Raw genomic sequence first — 18,940 nt, 5'->3', positions numbered from 1 at the left:
TGCATTTCTGTACATGGTTATGTGCATGTTATCAATGGGAAGAAATATACAAAAATACAGCTAATAAAGAGAGTTGTAAAAAGAAATTTCTGATAATCTAGTCTTTTAAGTGGAGTTTTTGTCGATTTATGTTTGATGTAATTACACGTATGTAATTACATTAAAATTATATGTAGTTTATTTACATTTTTGTTTATCTTTAATGATGTACATGAATTTATATCTAATATTTATAGCTACTACTTACCATATAAAGCATATCTGTTACATACCTTTTTCTTTCTTTACCTTTTAGATTAATAAAGTATTATTCTATTTTTCATCTATTCTTTTATCATTTTTTATTATAGGTCTACAGACAATGAATTCCTTTAAATTTTGTTTGAAAACATTTTCATTTCACCTTCATTTTTTAGCTTTATTGAGGTATAACTGAAAAAATTCTAATATATATAAGGTATGCCACATGGTGCTTTGATATTCATACACATTGTGAGAGCATTACCACAATTGAGTTAACACATCCATCACCTCACATATTTACCTTTTCTTTCCTTACAATGTACTCTTCTAGCAAATTTCAATTATAGAATACAGTATTACCAACTGTAGTCACTAGGTTCTACATTAGATACTTAGACCTTATTCATCTTAAAAGTTTGTATCCTTTTACCAACTTCTCCCCATTTACTGCAGCCACTGGTAATCACCATTCTACTCTGTGTTTCTGTGAGTTCTACTTTGTTTTTAAAAAATTCTGCATATAAGTGATACCATGAACTATTTTTCTTTCTCTGTCTGGCTTACTTCACTTAGTGTAGTGCCCTCCAGGTTCATTCATGTTGTTGGAAGTAGCAGGATTTCCTTCTTCTTTAAGGCTGAATAATATTCCATTTTATTTATATATACACACACACTATACACACACACACACACACACACACACACACACACACACTACATTTCCTTTATCCATTCTTGCATCAGTGGACACTTAGGTTGTTTCCATACCTTGGCTATTATGAACAGTGCTGCAATGAAAATGGGATTACAAATAATCTCTTCCAGATAATGATTTCATTTCCTTCAGATAAATACCCAGAAGTGGAATTGCTGGATCATATGGTAGTTCTATTTTTAATTTTTTGAAGAACCTCCATACCCTTTTCCACAGTGGCTGCACCAGTTTACATTTCCATCAAGTGCCCAGGCATTCCCTTTTCTCGTCTTCCTCACCAACACTTCTTATTTCTTGTCTTTTTGATAGTAGCCGTTCTAACAGACATGAGGTGATATCTCGTGGTTTTGATTTGCTTTTATCTGATGATTAGCAACATTAAGCATCTTTTTGTGTATCTGTTGGCCATCTGTGTGTCTTTGTTTGAGAAATATCTATTCAGATTTTCTGCCCACTTTTTAATTGGATTGTTAGGGGTTTTTTTGGTATTGAGTTGTATGAGATTTTTAATATATTTTGGATATTAACCCCTTATTATATGATTTGCAAATATTTTCTCCCATTTGGTAGATTTCATTTTGTTGACGATTTCTTGTGCTGTACAGAACTTTTTTTTTTTAAAGGTCAGGTCTTTATTTACTTATTTTTGAAGCTGCGTTGGGTCTTTGTTGCTGCGCGTGGGCTCTCTAGTTGCAGTGAGCGGGGGCTACTCTTTGTTTGCAGTGTGTGAGCTTCTCATTGCAGTGGCTTCTCTTGTTGAGGAGCATGGGCTCTAGGTGCACAGGCTTCAGTAGTTGTGGCACGTGGGCTAAGTAGTTGTAGCTCACAGGCTCTAGAGTGCAGGCTCAGTAGTTGTGGCACACAGGCTTAGTTGCTCCATGGTATGTGGGATCTTCCTGGACCAGGGATCGAACCTGTGTCCCCTGCATTGGCAGGCAGATTCTTAAGCACTGCCTCACCAGGGAAGTCCCGAGAAGCTTTTTTATTTGATGTAGTTCTACTGGTTGATTTTTGCTTTTGGAGTCAAGTCCAAAAAATCATTGCCAAGACTGATGTTGAGGAGCTTACCACCTATGTTTTCTTCTAGGAGTTTTATGGTTTCAGGTCTTATGGTCATGTTTTTAATCCATTTTGAGTTAATTTTTGTGTATGGTTTAAAATAGTGATCCAGTTTCATTCTTTTGTATGTGGCTGTCCAGTTTTCCCAGCACCATTTATGGAAGAGACTGTCCTTTCCCCCATTATATATTCTTGGCTCCTTTGTAGAATGTTAATTAACCATATATGTGTGGGTTTATTTCTGGGCTCTCTATTATGTTCCATTGATCTATGTGTGTGTCTTTGTGCCAGTACCATACTGTTTTGATTACTATAGCTTTGAAATATAGTTTGAAGTCAGGGCGCATGATTCCTCCAGCTTTGTTCTTCTTTCTCAAGGTTGCTTTGGCTACTCAGGATCTATTTAAGTTTCATACAAATTTTATAATTGTTTGTTCTATTTCTGTGAATCTGAAAAATACTATTGGTATTTTTGTTAGGAATTGCATTGAATCTGTAGATTGCCTTGGGTAGTATGGTCATTTTACAATACTAATTCTTCCAATCCGTGAGTGTGGAATATCTTTCCATTTATTTATGTCTTCAGTTTGTTTCATCAGTGTCTTATAGTTTTCATTGTGTAGGTCTTTTACCTCCTTGGCTAAAATTTCCCTAGGCATTTTCTTCTTCTTCTTTTTTTGGTGCAATTGTAAATGAGATTTTTTTCTTAATTTCTCTTTCTATTAGTTCATTTTTTGTGTATAGAAACACAACAGATATTTGTATATTGATTTTGTGCCCTCTAACTTTACTGAATTTGTTTATTGGTCCTAACAGTTTTTTGGTGGAGTCTTTAGGGTTTTCTGTGTAAATATCATGTCATCTGCAAATAGTGACTATTTCACTTCTGCCTTTCTGATTTGGATTTTTTTTTCCTTGCCTAATTGCTCTGGGTAGGACTTGCAATACTATGCAGAATAAAAGTGGTGAGAGAGGGCATCCCTGTCTTATTCATGATCTTAGAGGAAAAGCTTTTAGCTTCTCACCATTGAGTATGATGTTAGCTGTGGGCTTGTCATATATGACCTTCATTATGTTGAGGTATGTTCCCTGTATATCCTCTTTGTTGAGAGTTTTTATCATAAATCGATGTTGAATTTTTGCAAATGCTTTTTTATGCATCTATTGAGATGATCATATGATACTCATCCTTCATTTATTTTGTTAATATGGTATATCATATTGATTGATTTGTGGATATGGAACCATCCTTGCATCCCTGGAATAAATCCCACTTAATTGTGTTTTATGATCCTTTTCATTTGTTCTTGAATTTGGCTTGTTAATATTTTATTGAAGGTTTTTTGCCTCTACGTTCATTAGGAACAATGGCTTGTAATTTTCTTTTTTTGTAGTGTACTTGTCTGGTTTTGGCATCAGGGTAATGCTGGCCTTGTAAAATGAGTTTAGAAGTGTTCCCTCCTCTTCTGTGTTTTTTGAAAGAGTTTGAGAAAGATTGTTATTAATTCTTCTTTAAATGCTCAGTAGAATTCACCAATGAAACCATGTGGTCTTGGACTTTTGTTTTTGGGAGGTTTTGGTTACCGATTCAATCTCCTTACTAGTAATCGATCTGTTCAGATTTTCTATTTCCTCATGATTCAGACTTGGCAGGTTGCATGTTTCTAGGAATTTATCCCAGTATAAACTCATGTATTAAATTCTTAATTTCAGTAGTTTCTTTCATTTTTGCCATGTGTACTTGAACATTTTTTAAAGATTTTATTCTTATGAAATTTTGTTAATGTCTTTGTGTGCACACTTCAGTATCTAGAATGCTCTGTGAATTTGTTTTGTATTGTCCATATTTTACTCTTGGTATTTAATCATACGGTGCATCTTTTGGTATACTTAACAAGACTTGATTGAATCTGGATATGGTGAATAAAGAATTGTGGAGGATTCTGATGATGTTCAGTTGTTTCAGAGCAAGTTCACCTTTGCCATGCTTGTCAGCTAGAGCATAAGTCAGGGGCTGAGCTGAGTTAAGGCTGAGTTGCAGTTTTGTTTAATTTCTGTCTATGTCTGGTTCTGCCCTAGGCATAGAGGTTAACCCTCTAGGTTTTTAATTGAGAACCTGATATGTTCACTTGGGCTCCTCCCTCAGCAAGTCCTGGACTCACACAGTATAGTCCTGTGATCCCTAGAGGGGAGAAGGGAGAGAGGACAACATCCTTTTAGAGGGTCCATGACATGAAAACTATTTCATAATAACATTAAGATGTTGTTCTCTTACAAGTATACAGTGGAATTTTCCAGAGGCTTACATGACTTGCAAAGAGTTTGAATGTAGAAACAGAAAAGAGAATGCAGCTATCTTCTATTAAACCAGACATTAAAGAGGTTTGCAAAAATATAAAGTAATGCTACTCTTTTTGCTGTTTTTTTTCAGTTTTCATGAAAATGTTATTTTATTGTAAGCAATTTATTATCTAAAAAATTAGTTGAGGGGCTTCCCTGGTGGCGCAGTGGTTGAGAGTCCGCCTGCCGATGCAGGGGACACGGGTTCGTGCCTAGTCCGGGAAGATCCCACATGCCGTGGAGCGGCTGGGCCCGTGAGCCATGGCCTCTGGGCCTGTGCGTCCGGAGCCTGTGCTCCGCAATGTGAGAGGCCACAGCAGTGAGAGGCCCGCGTACCGCAAAAAAAAAAAAAAAAAAAAAAAAAAAAAAATTAGTTGAATGCTTTAAATATTTCTCAATTTTAGTTTCTCATTTGGTAAAGCAAGAGCTATAACCCCACATAAGCAAATGTTCCTTGAGATGCTCAAAAATAAAGAGGTCCTGAGACCAAAAGTTTCAGAATTGCTGTTCTAATCCTTTTCCCATTAGGGAACACTGCAGAAAAGTCTCCTCTGCTTTCAGAGGCTCTGCTTATCTCTCTAGCTTCTGTATTTGGTACATGCCTTGAGAGAAAAGTTGGCTGCATGTTTGGGCCAGTTTTATGCTTCTCACTTCTCATCAGTATTTTGTTACAGTGCATCCTTAGTTTTGTGTTGCGAGTCCTGTGAATTTGCCAAATCTCAGTTGGTTTGTCTGTTCCCTGGCAGCAGCACTCTCTGCAGGCAGAATCTGAATTTTCAACTTATTGTCTTGCATTCAGGAAAAATGAATTGAGGCCGTAGAAAGTCCGCTTACATTTCTGTAGATCTCTTCCACCCCAGAATCATGGTCTCTCTATTCCTGGATGCTTCAGCAGATTTTTTTTTTTTTTTCCCATTTTATCCTACTGTTCTAGTTGCTCTTGGTAGGGATGTGTTTGACACCAGCTTTTCTGTCATATTTGGAACCGTAAAAATAAAATTAATTTATTTGGTGCTTAGAATTTCCATCTCTGCTTACATTGCTAATCTGTTCTTGCATACTGTCTAGTTTATCCATTAGAACCCGTAGCATATTAATCACAGTTGTACATTCCTGATCTGGTAATTCCAACATCCTAGTCATATCTGACTGTGGTTCTGATGCTTGCTCTATCTCTTCAAACTGTTTTTTGCATTTTAGTATGTCTTGTAATTTTTACTTGATAGCTGGACATGATGTACTAGGTAAAAGGAACTGCTGTAAATAGACCTTTAGTAATGTGATGGTAAGGTGTGGGGGAGAGGAAGTGTTCTGTAGGCCTGTGATTAGGTCTCTATCTTTCAGTTAGCTTGAGCCTCTGGACTGTGAACTGCACCAGTGCTTCTCAGTCCTTCCTTCTCCTCAGGTGGGACAGGCTGGCCTACAGTGGGCTGGAGTTGGGTATTTCTGTTTCCTCATGTAGGTTAGGCTCTAATAAAACCGCAGCAGGTTGGGCTCTGGTTAATTAGTTTCTCCTGAGGGCAGTCCTTGTTAAGAACAGAGTGCTCTAGAGTATTTGCAGATGGTTCAGTTTCCCCACCTCCTCCCGGAAGCCTGAGGGGATTTTTTTCTCTAAAGAATTCACTCTGAGAACCATATTGAGCTGTTGTTGGTAAAATTCACAAATGTGTGGGATTCCCCATATGACTAGGTCTCCCTGGAGTTTTTAACTCTTCAGAGTTGTCCACTCTGAGCCTCTTGTCAATTACAGTTCAGAATTCCTCCCCTGGCAATGGTTGTTGCAGAGGTTTCTGCTTATGGGTTTTTGCTCTAATAACTTTTGATTCTCTGTATTCATCTATCTGTCTCCCAGTTTTGGGGTTGCAGTTAGCCCTCTGGCTTCACTTCTCTTTCAGATCTAAGAAGAGTTGTTGACTTTTCAGTTTGTTCAGCTTTTTACTTGTAGGTAGGATGGTTTGCTACTTCTAAGCTTCTTCCAGGTATACTTTTTCTTTTTTAAGATTTATTATTTATTTTATTTTTGGTTGTGTTGGGTCTCTTAGTTGTGGCACGCAGGATCTTTCGTTGTGGTGCGCAGGCTCTTCATTGCAGTGCGCAGGCTTCTTTCTAGTTGTCGTGTGTGGGCTCCAGAGCGCATGGGCTCTGTAGTTTGTGGCATGCAGGCTCTCTAGTTGAGGCGTGCAAGCTCAGTAGTTGTGGCGTGTGGGCTTAGTTTTTCCGTGGCATTGTGGGATCATAGTTCCCTGACCAGGGATCAAACCTGCATCCCCTGCATTATAAGGTGGATTCTTTACCACTGGACCACCAGGGAAGTCCCTCAGGTATACTTTTTAAAAGTAAGCTATCTCTGGGCAGTAGACAGTATATTTTTGGTCCTGTTAATTAAAAATTAAATATAATTGAACTATAATGCTATTTTAACATCTTGAAAAGTGTTATACTAGTGTATGAACCAGAAAGTCAGTCAAATTTTTTCTGTAAAAAGATACTTTATATTTGATTTTAAGTGTAAAAACATCCAAAGCTCAGGAGTTGATATTAGTTCATTTTTATGTTGTTTAAATAGTCTTTCAAGTTAGTTTAATGTACGTTAAAATACTGACTTTTGTAATTAACTTGACTGTTTTTCATCCTGTTTGTATAACCAGAAAAAGAGAATTTTTCTTTTTTGATTCCAAAGTGAAGTCTCATATTAAATTTATCTTAAGGAAGGGTAATATTCTTTCTATACCTGCAAGAGGAACCTACTGTTTAGTTTCTTACATGTGTATATAAATATATAGTGCTTTAGAGTCTACAAGTCTTGTTCAGTACTTTATATTGTTTAATGTTTAGAATCTTTCTAGTGGCTCATTAGTTGCTAAGATTTTCACCTAGGCCTTCAGACTGGAAATTTAGGGCTCCTGTTTTCCTTTCTACTTTATTATGTTTACATTATTATTTAATATGCAGAGAATCTAGGTAACTCAGTGATCTCTGTTCAGTGGGTTAATTAATCTTAGAATACAGTTGAACCTTGAACAAATGGTTTTGAACTGCTTGGGTCCGCTTATACGTGGATTTTATTCAATAAATACTACTACAGTACTACATGGTCCATAGTTGGTTGAATATGTGGAGGTGGAACCTTGGATACAGAGGGCTGACTGTAAAGTTCTATACGGATTTTTGACTGGGGTGGGGGTGGGGTCCGAACGCCTAACCCGTTGTTCAAAGGTCGGCTATATTTACTGGCAATGTTTATTTCTTGAATGGTTCTTTATCCACAGTGGTTAAGAGCTTACTATTCATTACAAAGTTCTGTACCAGCTGGGTGTTGAGAGTGAGGAGAAGGAAAATGGTCTGTTAATTTTTATGTGGCTTATTTTATAGTAGTTTTTCTAGTGTGATGAAAGGACCCTTGGTATTCTCCTTTCAGAGAGCTTAAGGTTCTCCCTTTTCTAACTGTATATCTGTGTAAAGCTGATTTTCTTAATTTTCAACCATAATAATATAGAATAGATTGAGGGTAGAAGCTGATATGAAAATCCATAGAGAATGTAGCAGTGCTGGGGATTTAAAAACTCTGAAACTGACACCTCCTTCTGTGTACACTTGAAAGAATGTATATTCTGCTTTGGTTGGATGAAATGTTCTGTTAATATCAGTGTGGTCAAAATGGTTGATAGTGTTGTTCAGGTCTTCTGTATTCATACTGATTTTTTGTCTGCTTGTTTTGTCAGTTCCTGAGAATTGACAAAATATTGAAATTTCCAACTTTAATTATGGATTTTTCTCTTCTTTTAGTTTTATCTTCATGTAGTTGGACACTCTTGTTAAGCAGATACATATTTATGATATGTTTTCTTTGTGCTTTGAATTCCTTATCATTATGTGGTTTCCCTCATTATCGCTGGTATAATAATCCTTTTATGTCATCTGTTTTATCTGATATTATGACAACTATTCCAGCTTTCTTTTAATTTATGTTTGCATATTATATCTTTTTCTATTCTTTTACCTTTAACCTACTAATGTTTTTATATTTATAGTGACTTTTTTTGTAGGCAATCTTTATTTGGGTCTTGCTTTTGCATCCAAGTTGGCAGTCTATCTATATTAATTGTGCATTTATGCCATTTACACTTATTGATCTGATTAGATTAGAATCTGTCTTTTTACAAACTATTTTCTATTAGTTCCAACTGTTGTTTCTTTTTTATTCCTTTTTGTCTTCTTCTGGATCAATTGAGTATTTGTAAATAATTTTCTGTTCTCCTATGTCTTCATTATTTCTACCTCTTATCAAAATCGTTTTTAGTGATGCCTGAGTTTTTATAGTATACATTTTTAATTGTCTTGGTCTATGTCCAAATTATAATATTCCTATTCATGTGTACTGTAAGGACATCCCAAAAGATTACTCCCATTTTCTTCCCCAGTTCTTTGTGCTATTTTTGGTAGGTATTTTATTTTTACATACACTAGAAATACACAATGCATTGCAATTACTTTTGCTTCAGACAGTTGTCTCTTATAAAAATTAAAAATAGAAATGAATTTTATAATGGACTTCATTAAAGCCATTTCATCACTTTTCATTTTCTTGTTTAGACCCATGTTTCTGTCTCATATCATAATTGTTTTGTCAGAAGAATTTTGTTAAATATTTCTTTTAGTACAAGTCTGCTGGTAACCAGTCCTTTAGTTTTTCTTTTTTTTTTTTTTTCTTTGCGGTACGTGGGCCTCTCACTGTTGTGGCCTCTCCCGTCACAGAGCACAGGCTCCAGACGCATAGGCTCAGCGGCCATGGCTCACGGGCCCAGCCGCTCTGCGGCATGTGGGATCTTCCCAGACCAGGGCACGAATGCATGTCCCCTGCATCGGCAGGCGGACTCTCAACCACTGTTGAGAAGTTCCCACCAGGGAAGCCCTAGTTTTTCATTTCTGAAAGATATTTTTACTGGGTATAAAATTCTGAGTTCAGTTTTTTTTTTTCTTTCCATATTTTAAACACATCACTTTGATGTATTCTGGCTTGCAGAGCTTTTGATGAGATGTCTGTTATAATTCTTGTTCTGTTTTTAAAGTATTTTTTCTCTTTCTGCCTTCAAGATTTTTTCCTTATTTCTGATTTTGGGCATTTTGATTATGATGTGCATGTTTGTGTGTTCATTTGTGTGTGTTTTGGTGTGTATCTTTAGTGTTCTCTAATGTTCTTGGATTTGTCATTTGGAGTATTTAGTTAGTTTTGGAAAATTCTCAGTCGTTATCTGTTTAGGTAATTCTTCTGCCACTTCTTTTTTTCTTTCTGGAATTCCCGTTATATGTATGTTAGACTGCTTGATATTGTCCTTCAGCTCTTAGATGCTCTGTTCTTGTTTTGTCCACTCTTTTTTAATCCTTGCATTTCAGTTTGTATAGTTTCTATCTTCAAGTTCACCCTCAGCTGTATTGAGTGTATTGATGAGCTTGTCCAAGGTATTCTTCATGTCTATTACCATGGTTTTCATTTCTACCATAGTCATTTGGTTATTTTCTATAGCTTACTTATATGCTGAGAGTCCTCTTCATTCATGGTATCTACCTTTTTGACTGGAGTCTTGAACATATTAATCATAGTTATTTTAAATTTCTTATTTAAAATAAGAGTGCTAGATACCTCAAAACTCAAGCTGTATTATTGTTCAGTATTCTTTGTTGACAGAAGTGTCTGCTTAGAGGCATATTTGTAGGAAAAAAATATGTGTTCTTAAGTTTTCTCTTTGATAAGAGCCTTGTGTAATATGACGAAAACAGTTTAATTGTGACCTAGAGTCTAACCAATGTTAACTTGACTTCTGTTTTGCTTTAAATTAATTAGTTTTGCTGTTCAAAGGTAATTTGAAAATGGTTGGCTATTGGCTGCGTTTAGCTGTTTAATGCTTTCTAAATTGAATTGCGATTCAACTGTGAGATTTTAGTTGTCACTCAAGAAAATCTTTGACTAATCAAGTAAAAGTTTTAGTAAATTTTAGTCCTTATTTTCTTATTACCTGCAAAATACTATTCTGTCTATTGTATCCTCCCTGACTTTTTCTAAAAGGAAGTATTTTAAAGAACCTAAATTATTACAAATGAAAAAATTTATAATCTTCTCATATAAGAACGACTGAGCATTTGGGATTAATTTAATGTAGTTAGTGATATTCTTTTGATTGATGATTAGCTTTCTTGGACAAGATGGAATTAAAATAACATCCTAGAGATAGTTTTATCACATGGTTAAAAACATCAGGGTACACAGACAGGTCTCAGCATTTCTGTTACTAGCTCTGTTTTTGGATCATTTAACTTCTCTGAATCTGTTTATTCATCAGTAAAATGGAGTCAATATTAGTGTCTACCTCATGGGGGTAATGTAAGCATTAAATGGGTAATGCATGTGTTTGCCATGGTTCCTGGCACATAATGTTGAACAAATGTTAGCTGATATTGCAAAATAGGGAGTCAATTAAGTATAGAAGATCCAAAGCTTGAACCCAGGTTGTGGACTAGGTTTAAAATTGTCCAAGTTTAAAATTTCATTACATACAAACTTTTTATTATGCCCCCTGCTTTTAGCAGAACACAGATGGAAAGAAGACAAAGTCTAGGGTCCCTTCCATCCCAGTTCTATGCATTTTAGTTTAGGCTAGTGAGTGTTCTTAATAGATTTTATATCACAGATTCCAATGGGAATCTAAAATTTGTGACTCCTCTTCCTAAAAAGATGCAGACATGCAAAATATTATGCACAATTTGGGTGGGTTTGTGGTGCTGCCTTTTAAAGCCTACTTATGGAACCCTGTTCTTGGAGAAAGAATTGATTTTGGCACAAAAGCATTAGGGGGAGAATGAGGCTGGTTTAGATAGCCTTGCATCTTAAAGTAACTAAGACAAGGAAAGCAGCTGTATTTCTTAGGTTCCTTTTTATTCTATTGCCTTTACATCATCTGCATCATCAGGAATTTCATGTATTACTTGATTCTGGTAGTAATGAAGTTACCACCCATGTCCCAGAAATTTTCAAGATTTTATCAGAAGCCAAATGTCACTTCTGTAAGCAGAATATTACTTCTGTGAGCAAAATTGTTTGCAGTGCAGTACTGTACTGGTATAAGAGAGGTACCAACAAGTAACATGTATTGATTGTTTCCTATGTGCCTGTACATCCCCCACTAAGCACTCTACATGTATTATTTCATCCATATAAAGGTAGATTCCACTGTTGTTCCTATTTTGCAAATAGAAAATCTCAGATTTAGGCCTAAATTTTCTTTGAAGTTACACAACTTTAACTGGAAGAGTCTGGATTCAAACTCAAATCTTTCTCTAAAGCTACATGCTCTTAACTACTATGCTGAGTTACCAAAAGTAAAACGTTTAGTACTTTAGTCATGTTGTACCCATTTATTTTGGTTAAATGTAAAATTTCTTTTCTCCCTTTTAAAATAATGAAATACTTTGTCTTCCCTGATTCCTCAAACTGTAGTTGTGATTAATCTCTGTTATTGATATGTAATGTGAAATAAAAGGTTTATGTGATCTTAATACAGTTTTTCTGAGATTTTTAATAATAATATAGGGAAGGATATTTTTATGAAAGGTGTACTATAACTTGTCAGTATGTTATTTGAAGACAGTTAAACCAAAAACAACTGGCTTATTTGAGATTAAGTTTTCCAATAGGCTTTGATCTGGAAGAGCCAGGATGGCAAGCAATAGGAAGCTTTTATTATTTAGTTATCTATTCTGATGAAGAAATTGGTTACATAGTTGGATCTATTATGAATAAATATTCAAAATACTTGAATACAGGTACTTCACTGTAAACTGAGGCGGATTACAATTTAAAACTACTTAGCTTAAGTCGATAGTGTTTTTCTAACTGTAGTTCTACTCTTTCTTCTTTGGATTAAAATGGCTGTGTAAAAGCTGGGTTGTTTAAACAGTCGGCTTTGTAACCTCTTTCTGTATACAAGACCCATCGCCTTTGCTTTGGTATGCCAATAGACATTGTCTACACCCTCAACGATGTTTTTTCTTCTGGACCTTTTCTGATTCTGGCTCTGGTACAGCCCTCCACTTGAGGGGTGGGGAGTGGTTATCTGGCCCTGTAAGAGCTTCGCAGCCTTACCTGGCTCTTAAAGCAACTCAAATGAACTTGAAATTCATGTGATGATTGTATTGTTTAAGTTTACACTTCACAGAGTTTTCTACTGTTTAGTATACGGGAAATTATTTATACTTAATGTGCTTTCTAGCACTATGACTACCTCAGTTTTTTGCATATGTCTTTAATAAATTTTAGGCTTTTGGCAGGGAATTGAAACTCGGTATTGTAAAATCGTTTTCACAGGGGAGTCAGATTCACTTTTTTATTTTTAAAAAAAAATTTTTAATTTTAATTTAATTTTATTTTATTTTTTTGCGGTACGCGGGCCTCTCACTGTTGTGGCCTCTCCCGTTGCGGAGCACAGGCTCCGGATGCACAGGCTCAGCGGCCGTGGCTCACGGGCCCAGCCGCTCCACGGCATGTGGGATCTTCCCGGACCGGGGCACGAACCCATGTCCCCTGCATTGGCAGGTGGACTCTCAACCACTGCGCCACCAGGGAAGCCCTTTTATATTGTTTTGATGTGAAGAACTATATTTTCAGTGACTGCTTGTATAGTTAAAAACAAAGTAACCTTTTAAAAATTTGAATTTGGGGGCTTCCCTGGTGGCACAGTGGTTGAGAATCTGCCTGCCAATGCAGGGGGCGTGGGTTCGAGCCCTGGTCTGGGAAGATCCCACATGCCGCGGAGCAAATGGGCCCGTGAGCCACAACTGCTGAGCCTACGCGTCTGGAGCCTGTGCTCCGAAGCAAGAGAGGCCGCGCTAGTGAGAGGCCTGTGCACTGCAATGAAGAGTGGCCCCCGCTTGCCGCAACTGGAGAAAGCCCTCGCACAGAAACGAAGACCCAACACAGCAAAAATAAATAAATAAATAAATTTAAATTAACACTTGTTTGTTGGGCTGCCCCACATTCTAATCTAGTTGTGGTGTGACCACTGCAAACAGGATTTTTGGCCACACAAAGAATGTGTCTACAAAAAAAAAAAAATTTTTGAATTTGATTTTACATTTGTAATAATTTGGACAGATTAGATAGAGGAAGATTTGTGCACTCTTGTAAGAGTCCAGATAGTTGTAAGACCTTGTAAGAGTCCAGATAGTTGAGTAAGTGCTGGCACATGGAGTTTAAATCTCAGAGAAAGTTGAAATATTTTTAAAATAATCATTTATATTAGCATGGTAAATGTACACAAAATGAATTTTACTGTCTCCTTGTCCAGAAACAGGAAAGTTGGTTGATAAAATGAGGCAAACACAGTCTATCAAGAAAGATATTTAGCCTCCTTCAATAGTAAAAGTAGAAAAAAAGAGTTTTAAGGGCTCCGAGGTTTCCATTTCATCAACTTAGTGTACTAGCTGTGCTTTTTTTTTTTTTTTTTTTTTTTGTGGTACGCGGGCCTCTCACTGTTGTGGCCTCTCCCGTTGCGGAGCACAGGCTCCGGATGCGCAGGCTCAGCAGCCATGGCTCACGGGCCCAGCCGCTCCGCGGCATATGGGATCCTCCCAGACCGGGGCACGAACCCGTATCCCCTGCATCGGCAGGCGGACTCTCAACCACTGCGCCACCAGGGAGGCCCACTAGCTGTGCTTTTATAGGTACTAACTGTACCTATAAAAGAGGAAGGCGAACCAATTTTTACCTTCCTCCATTTGTATTTGAGAGCAATGTTTTAGAAGTAGTTCCTTTTTAGTAGGACAGCTTAAATTTTAAAACATATTCTGTACCTTGTAATAGATTTCTTAGAGGTTGTTATTAGGCAGTTTCAGCTTCTAGACTATACCTGTGAGCTTGGAACTAAGTAGAAAGATCCGTCTTCGGTAACTGAAATAGCTGTTGTGAAGCCTTTAGAATTAGCCTATTTATGAGGCCCTTATTCAGAGAATATATTACATATATAATTTTAACCATTCTGATATTCTGGTTTCTTGGTACATAGATAATAAAGCAAGATAATAATTAACAAGAAAAAAGAAAATATCTATGAGCCATGCTCACATAAACAAATGATAAGAAAATGAAGTGGAAGGGACAACTCTTCTCTAATGAAGACTTCCAAAAATGTGTTTTGGGGTTGGAATAGTCACTGGGATGAACAGGAATGGAGTAAACTTAGGACATTTGAAAATCTTGCCAAACAAATCAAATTCAACAGTATGTTTAAAGATACTGTGTCATGATCAAGTGGGTGCAGCTTATTCTTGGAATTCAAGGTTGGTTTAATATTAGAAAATTAGTTATTGTAATTCACCATATTACAGACTAAAATAGAAAAACCACATGATCATCTTAATTGATGCAGAAAAAGCATTTGACAAAATCTAACAACACTCACTTTCATGATAAAAACACTCAATCTGGGAATAAAAGGTAACTTTCTCAACTTGATAAAGGGCATCTATGAAAAACTGTAACGGCTAACATCATACTTAATGGTGAAAGACTGAAAGGGGTTTCTGCTTAAGATCAAGAACAAGATAAGGATGTTCATTCTCACCACTTATATTCAAATTGAAATGGAAGTTCTAGGCAGTATAAACAGGCTGGAAAACCAAGTAAGAGGCATCAAATTAGGAAGGAAAAAGTAAAACTGTCTTTATTCACAGATTACATAATCATCTATGCAGAAAATATAAATGGAGAGATATACCTTGTTAATGGATTGGAAGACTCAACATTATGATGATGTGAATTCTCTCAAAATGGATCTATAGATGTGATGCAATCCCAGTAAAAATCCCTGCATGTTGTTTTATAGAAATGAACAAGGTGATTCTAAAATGTATATAGGAATGTAATAGTCTAGAATAGCCACAACAACTTTGAAAAAGGACAACAAAGTTGGAAGATTAACACTACAAATTTGAAGACTTATTAGAAAACCCAGGTAATTGTATTGACATAAACGTTGACATGTAGAACAATGAGACAGAATAGAGTGTCCAGAAATAAATGCACCCATATATATATTACTGATTTTTTAGAAAGGTACAAAGGTAATACAGTATAGAAAGGATGGTCTTTTTAAGAAATTATGCTGGAATAATTGCGTATCTGTATGCAAAAAAGAACTTTAATCCATACCTCTTACTATATTTTAAAAATTAACTAAAAAAGGGACATAGACTTAAATGTAAAACCAAAAAAATATAAAACTTCTGGAGAAAGACAAGAAAAAAAACTGTGTCCTTGTCTTTGGCACAGATTTCTTAGATACAGCAATAAAATCAAGATCCATAAAAGAACAAATTGATAAGTTTTGTCTTTTTATGAACTCCAATTTTTGTTCTTTAAAAGACACTCTTGCGATTTCCCTGGTGGCACAGTGGTTAAGAATCTGCCTGCCAATGAAGGGGACACGGGTTTGCGCCCTGGTCCGGGAAGATCCCACATGCTGCAGAGCAACTAAGCCCCACGCACCACAACTACTGAGCCTGCGCTCTAGAGCCCATGTGCCACAACTGCTGAAGCCCGCATGCCACAACTACTGAAGCCCATGCGCCTAGAGTCCATGCTCCGCAACGAGAGAAGCCACTGCAATGAGAAGCCCGTGCACTGCAACGAAGAGTAGCCCCCACTCGCCGCAACTAGACAAAGCCCGCACGCAGCAACGAAGACCCAACACAGCCAAAAATAAAATTAATTTAAAAAAAAAGTTAAACTTCTGTCTATGTGTTCTAGCCATTCCACTTCTAGGTAGTTACCCAGGAGAAAAAGAAATATATGTTCATATGTAGACATATGCATGAATGTCCATGGCAGCTTTATTTATAGAAGTAAAAAACTAGAAACAATCTAACTGATCATCAACAGGTGAATGAGTAAACAAACTGGTGGTACTATACAATGGAATACTACTCAGCAATGAAAAAGAATGGACTTTTGTTACATGCAGCAACATGAGTGAATCTGAAAATGTGCTGAATGAAAGAAGGCAGACAAGAAAAAAGTGTATACTGTATGATTCCCATTTAAATAAAACTCTGAAATACGAAATTATAGTGACTGAAAGCAGCGGGTGGGGAGGGAGGGATTAACCAGGAACACAAGGAAAAATTTGGAATATGTTCACTATTTTGATTAGAGAAGGTTCATAGTTATATACTTATGTCAAACCTTACCGAATTGTATATTATAAATACTTGCAGTTTATTGTATGTTAATTATAATTCAGTGAAGCTATTTGATAAAAAATAAAAGGAAAACAAAATAATTTTTCTTTTGCCAAGATGTTTTGCGGTGCAGTTGGAAATTGAAAAGACAAAGTGAGGCTGGAATCATAATAACAACATCGTCTAGTATTTGGATAAACGGTTCACATACATTATTATGTTATTATTTTAATTTCAAGTCTCAGGTAGTTGCCACTGGTATTTTTAAAAATATTTTTTAATGTTTGAATGTCAGTCTACAAGTGAATGTAAAGGCATTGAGAACAATGACATTTTCCCCTTTCTTTTTCTCCCTACTCTCTTCCTTTTTAAAAACAGGAGTGACAGTTCATTCAGATTCTTTGTATTCTTTTTCGTCTATATTTGTCAGTTTGCTGTACATGTACTCCAGGCTGCAGGATTTCATAATTGGGGTAACTGGTAAGTCATTTACTTTAATTACTCTAGTTATAATCTGTTCATCTAGTATCCTAATATAATTTTTGGATTCCTAAAAATATTTGACATAGAAAAACCAGATTAGCAAAAGTATACAAATAATAAAAAATGCAATTTAAAAGTTTCCTAAGGAATAACCTTTGAAGGAATTTAAGAAAAGGCTATCTGTTATGTGTAAAGCACTATTTTAGGTATACAAACATATATTTTCATACACACACAAATGCGTGTGCGCACACATACACACGTCTTTGAAAAGTGGAGTCACTGCATGCACATATATGGATGTATCTTTAAACAAATAGAATCATTCTTAGCCTGGCAAAATGCTCACTCAGTGGGGGACCCTCAGAAACTGAGACTATTTGGACACAGGTTAGAAGGTCATAGATTTATATCTCTCTTCAGACACTCTGGAACAAACATTCCTTGAATGAAGTGGTGCATAGAAGAGTACCTATGTATAAAATCATCCCTCCCTCTCTTCTTTCTCTTACAACCATTGCGTACAGTTGAATTTTTATAACCTAAAAGCATGTGCGAGGCAACTTTGCTGCACTATGTACATAAACTGAAACGATCATGTAACTAGAGTGTATTTGAAGACTTAACATTTAGTATGCTACTGAATTAGAGTAGTCACTGGAAGTCAGACAACTGTTGATAGCTTTGCAGATCTAACGGGCATATATACATGCAGAGAATTTATTTGGGTATTTTAAATCAGTTCTAGGAAAGAGTAGCATTCATTATGATTTTAAAAAGTGTTTAGTCTTTAGCATTTGAGAGAAAGGAAATGTTTTAAATGTTTAATTTAAAAAATACACTGCTTATGTTAACAGCACTTTTTGTATTCTAATGAAACCTAAATAATTTCTTTTGCTTTTTTTTTAAAAAATAAATTTATTTATTTTTGGCTGCATTGGGTCTTCGTTGCTGCATGCGGGCTTTCTCTAGTTGCAGTGAGTGGGGTCTGCTCTTCGTTCCGGTGCACGGGCTTCTCATTGCGGTGGCTTCTCTTGTTCTGGAGCATGGGCTCTAGGCGCGTGGGCTTCCGTAGTTGTAGCACGTGGGCTCAGTAGTTGTGGCTTGCAGGCTCTAGAGCGCAGGCTCAGTATTTGTGGCGCACAGGCTTAGTTGCTCCGCGGCATGTGGGATCTTCCCAGACCAGGGCTCTAACCGGTGTCCCCTGCATTGGCAGGTGGATTCTTAACCACTGCGCCACCAGGGAAGCCCTTCTTTTGCTTTTTAGAACAGACTTAGAAAAAAGTGTTAAAATTGAGCACAGCAGCCTGTGAGGTGACTAAATAGCACAGGAATCTGCTAGTGAGGGTGCATACAAGGTGACCTGTTGTAAGATAGACCTCATGTAATTTAGCAGACTTTAAAAAATTAGACTCTTTATTTTCAGATAATTGTAGAGTCACAGACAGTTATAAGAAATAATGCAGAGCGATCCCAAGTATCCTTTATCCAGTTTTCCCCAGTGGTAACATATTGTAAAACTATGGTATAATATCAAAATCAGGATCTTGACATTGATTCAGTGAAGACACAGGACATTCCCATCACCAGAGGATCCCTTATGCTGCCCGTTATAGCCGCACTTACTTCCCACCTTAACCCCAGCAATCACTAATCTGCTTGTCATTTCAAGAATGTTATATAAATGGAACTATACAGTTTGTAAACTTTAGCTTTTTTCACTAAGCATAATGCTCTGGAGATTTATCCAAGTTGTTGTGTCTCAGTAGTTCATCCCTTTTTATTCCTGAGCAGCATCCATGATATGGATGGACCACAGTTTGTTTAACCATTCACAAGTCCAAGGGACCTTGGATTGTTCCTGGTTTGGGG

General features: G+C 36.5%; 1 protein-coding gene across 3 annotated transcripts in view; it reads left to right on the top strand.

Moving 5' to 3' along the window:
- Positions 1 to 18,940, top strand: part of SCAMP1 (secretory carrier membrane protein 1) — a gene marked incomplete at both ends in the record, with an annotated part of 105,286 nt that overhangs the window by 64,812 nt on the left and 21,534 nt on the right. For all 3 annotated transcript variants that reach the window (XM_079702066.1, XM_079702068.1, XM_079702067.1), the window contains one exon: positions 16,964 to 17,065. In XM_079702066.1, coding sequence (XP_079558192.1) covers positions 16,964 to 17,065 — 102 coding nt within the window. The remainder of the gene's footprint in view (positions 1 to 16,963; positions 17,066 to 18,940) is intronic.

Source organism: Hyperoodon ampullatus (genome assembly GCF_949752795.1).
Source record: "Hyperoodon ampullatus genome assembly, chromosome: 4".
Classification (NCBI taxonomy): domain Eukaryota; kingdom Metazoa; phylum Chordata; class Mammalia; order Artiodactyla; family Ziphiidae; genus Hyperoodon; species Hyperoodon ampullatus.
The sequence above is the reverse complement of the archived record's forward strand: the minus strand, read 5'-3'. Positions and strand labels throughout refer to the sequence as shown.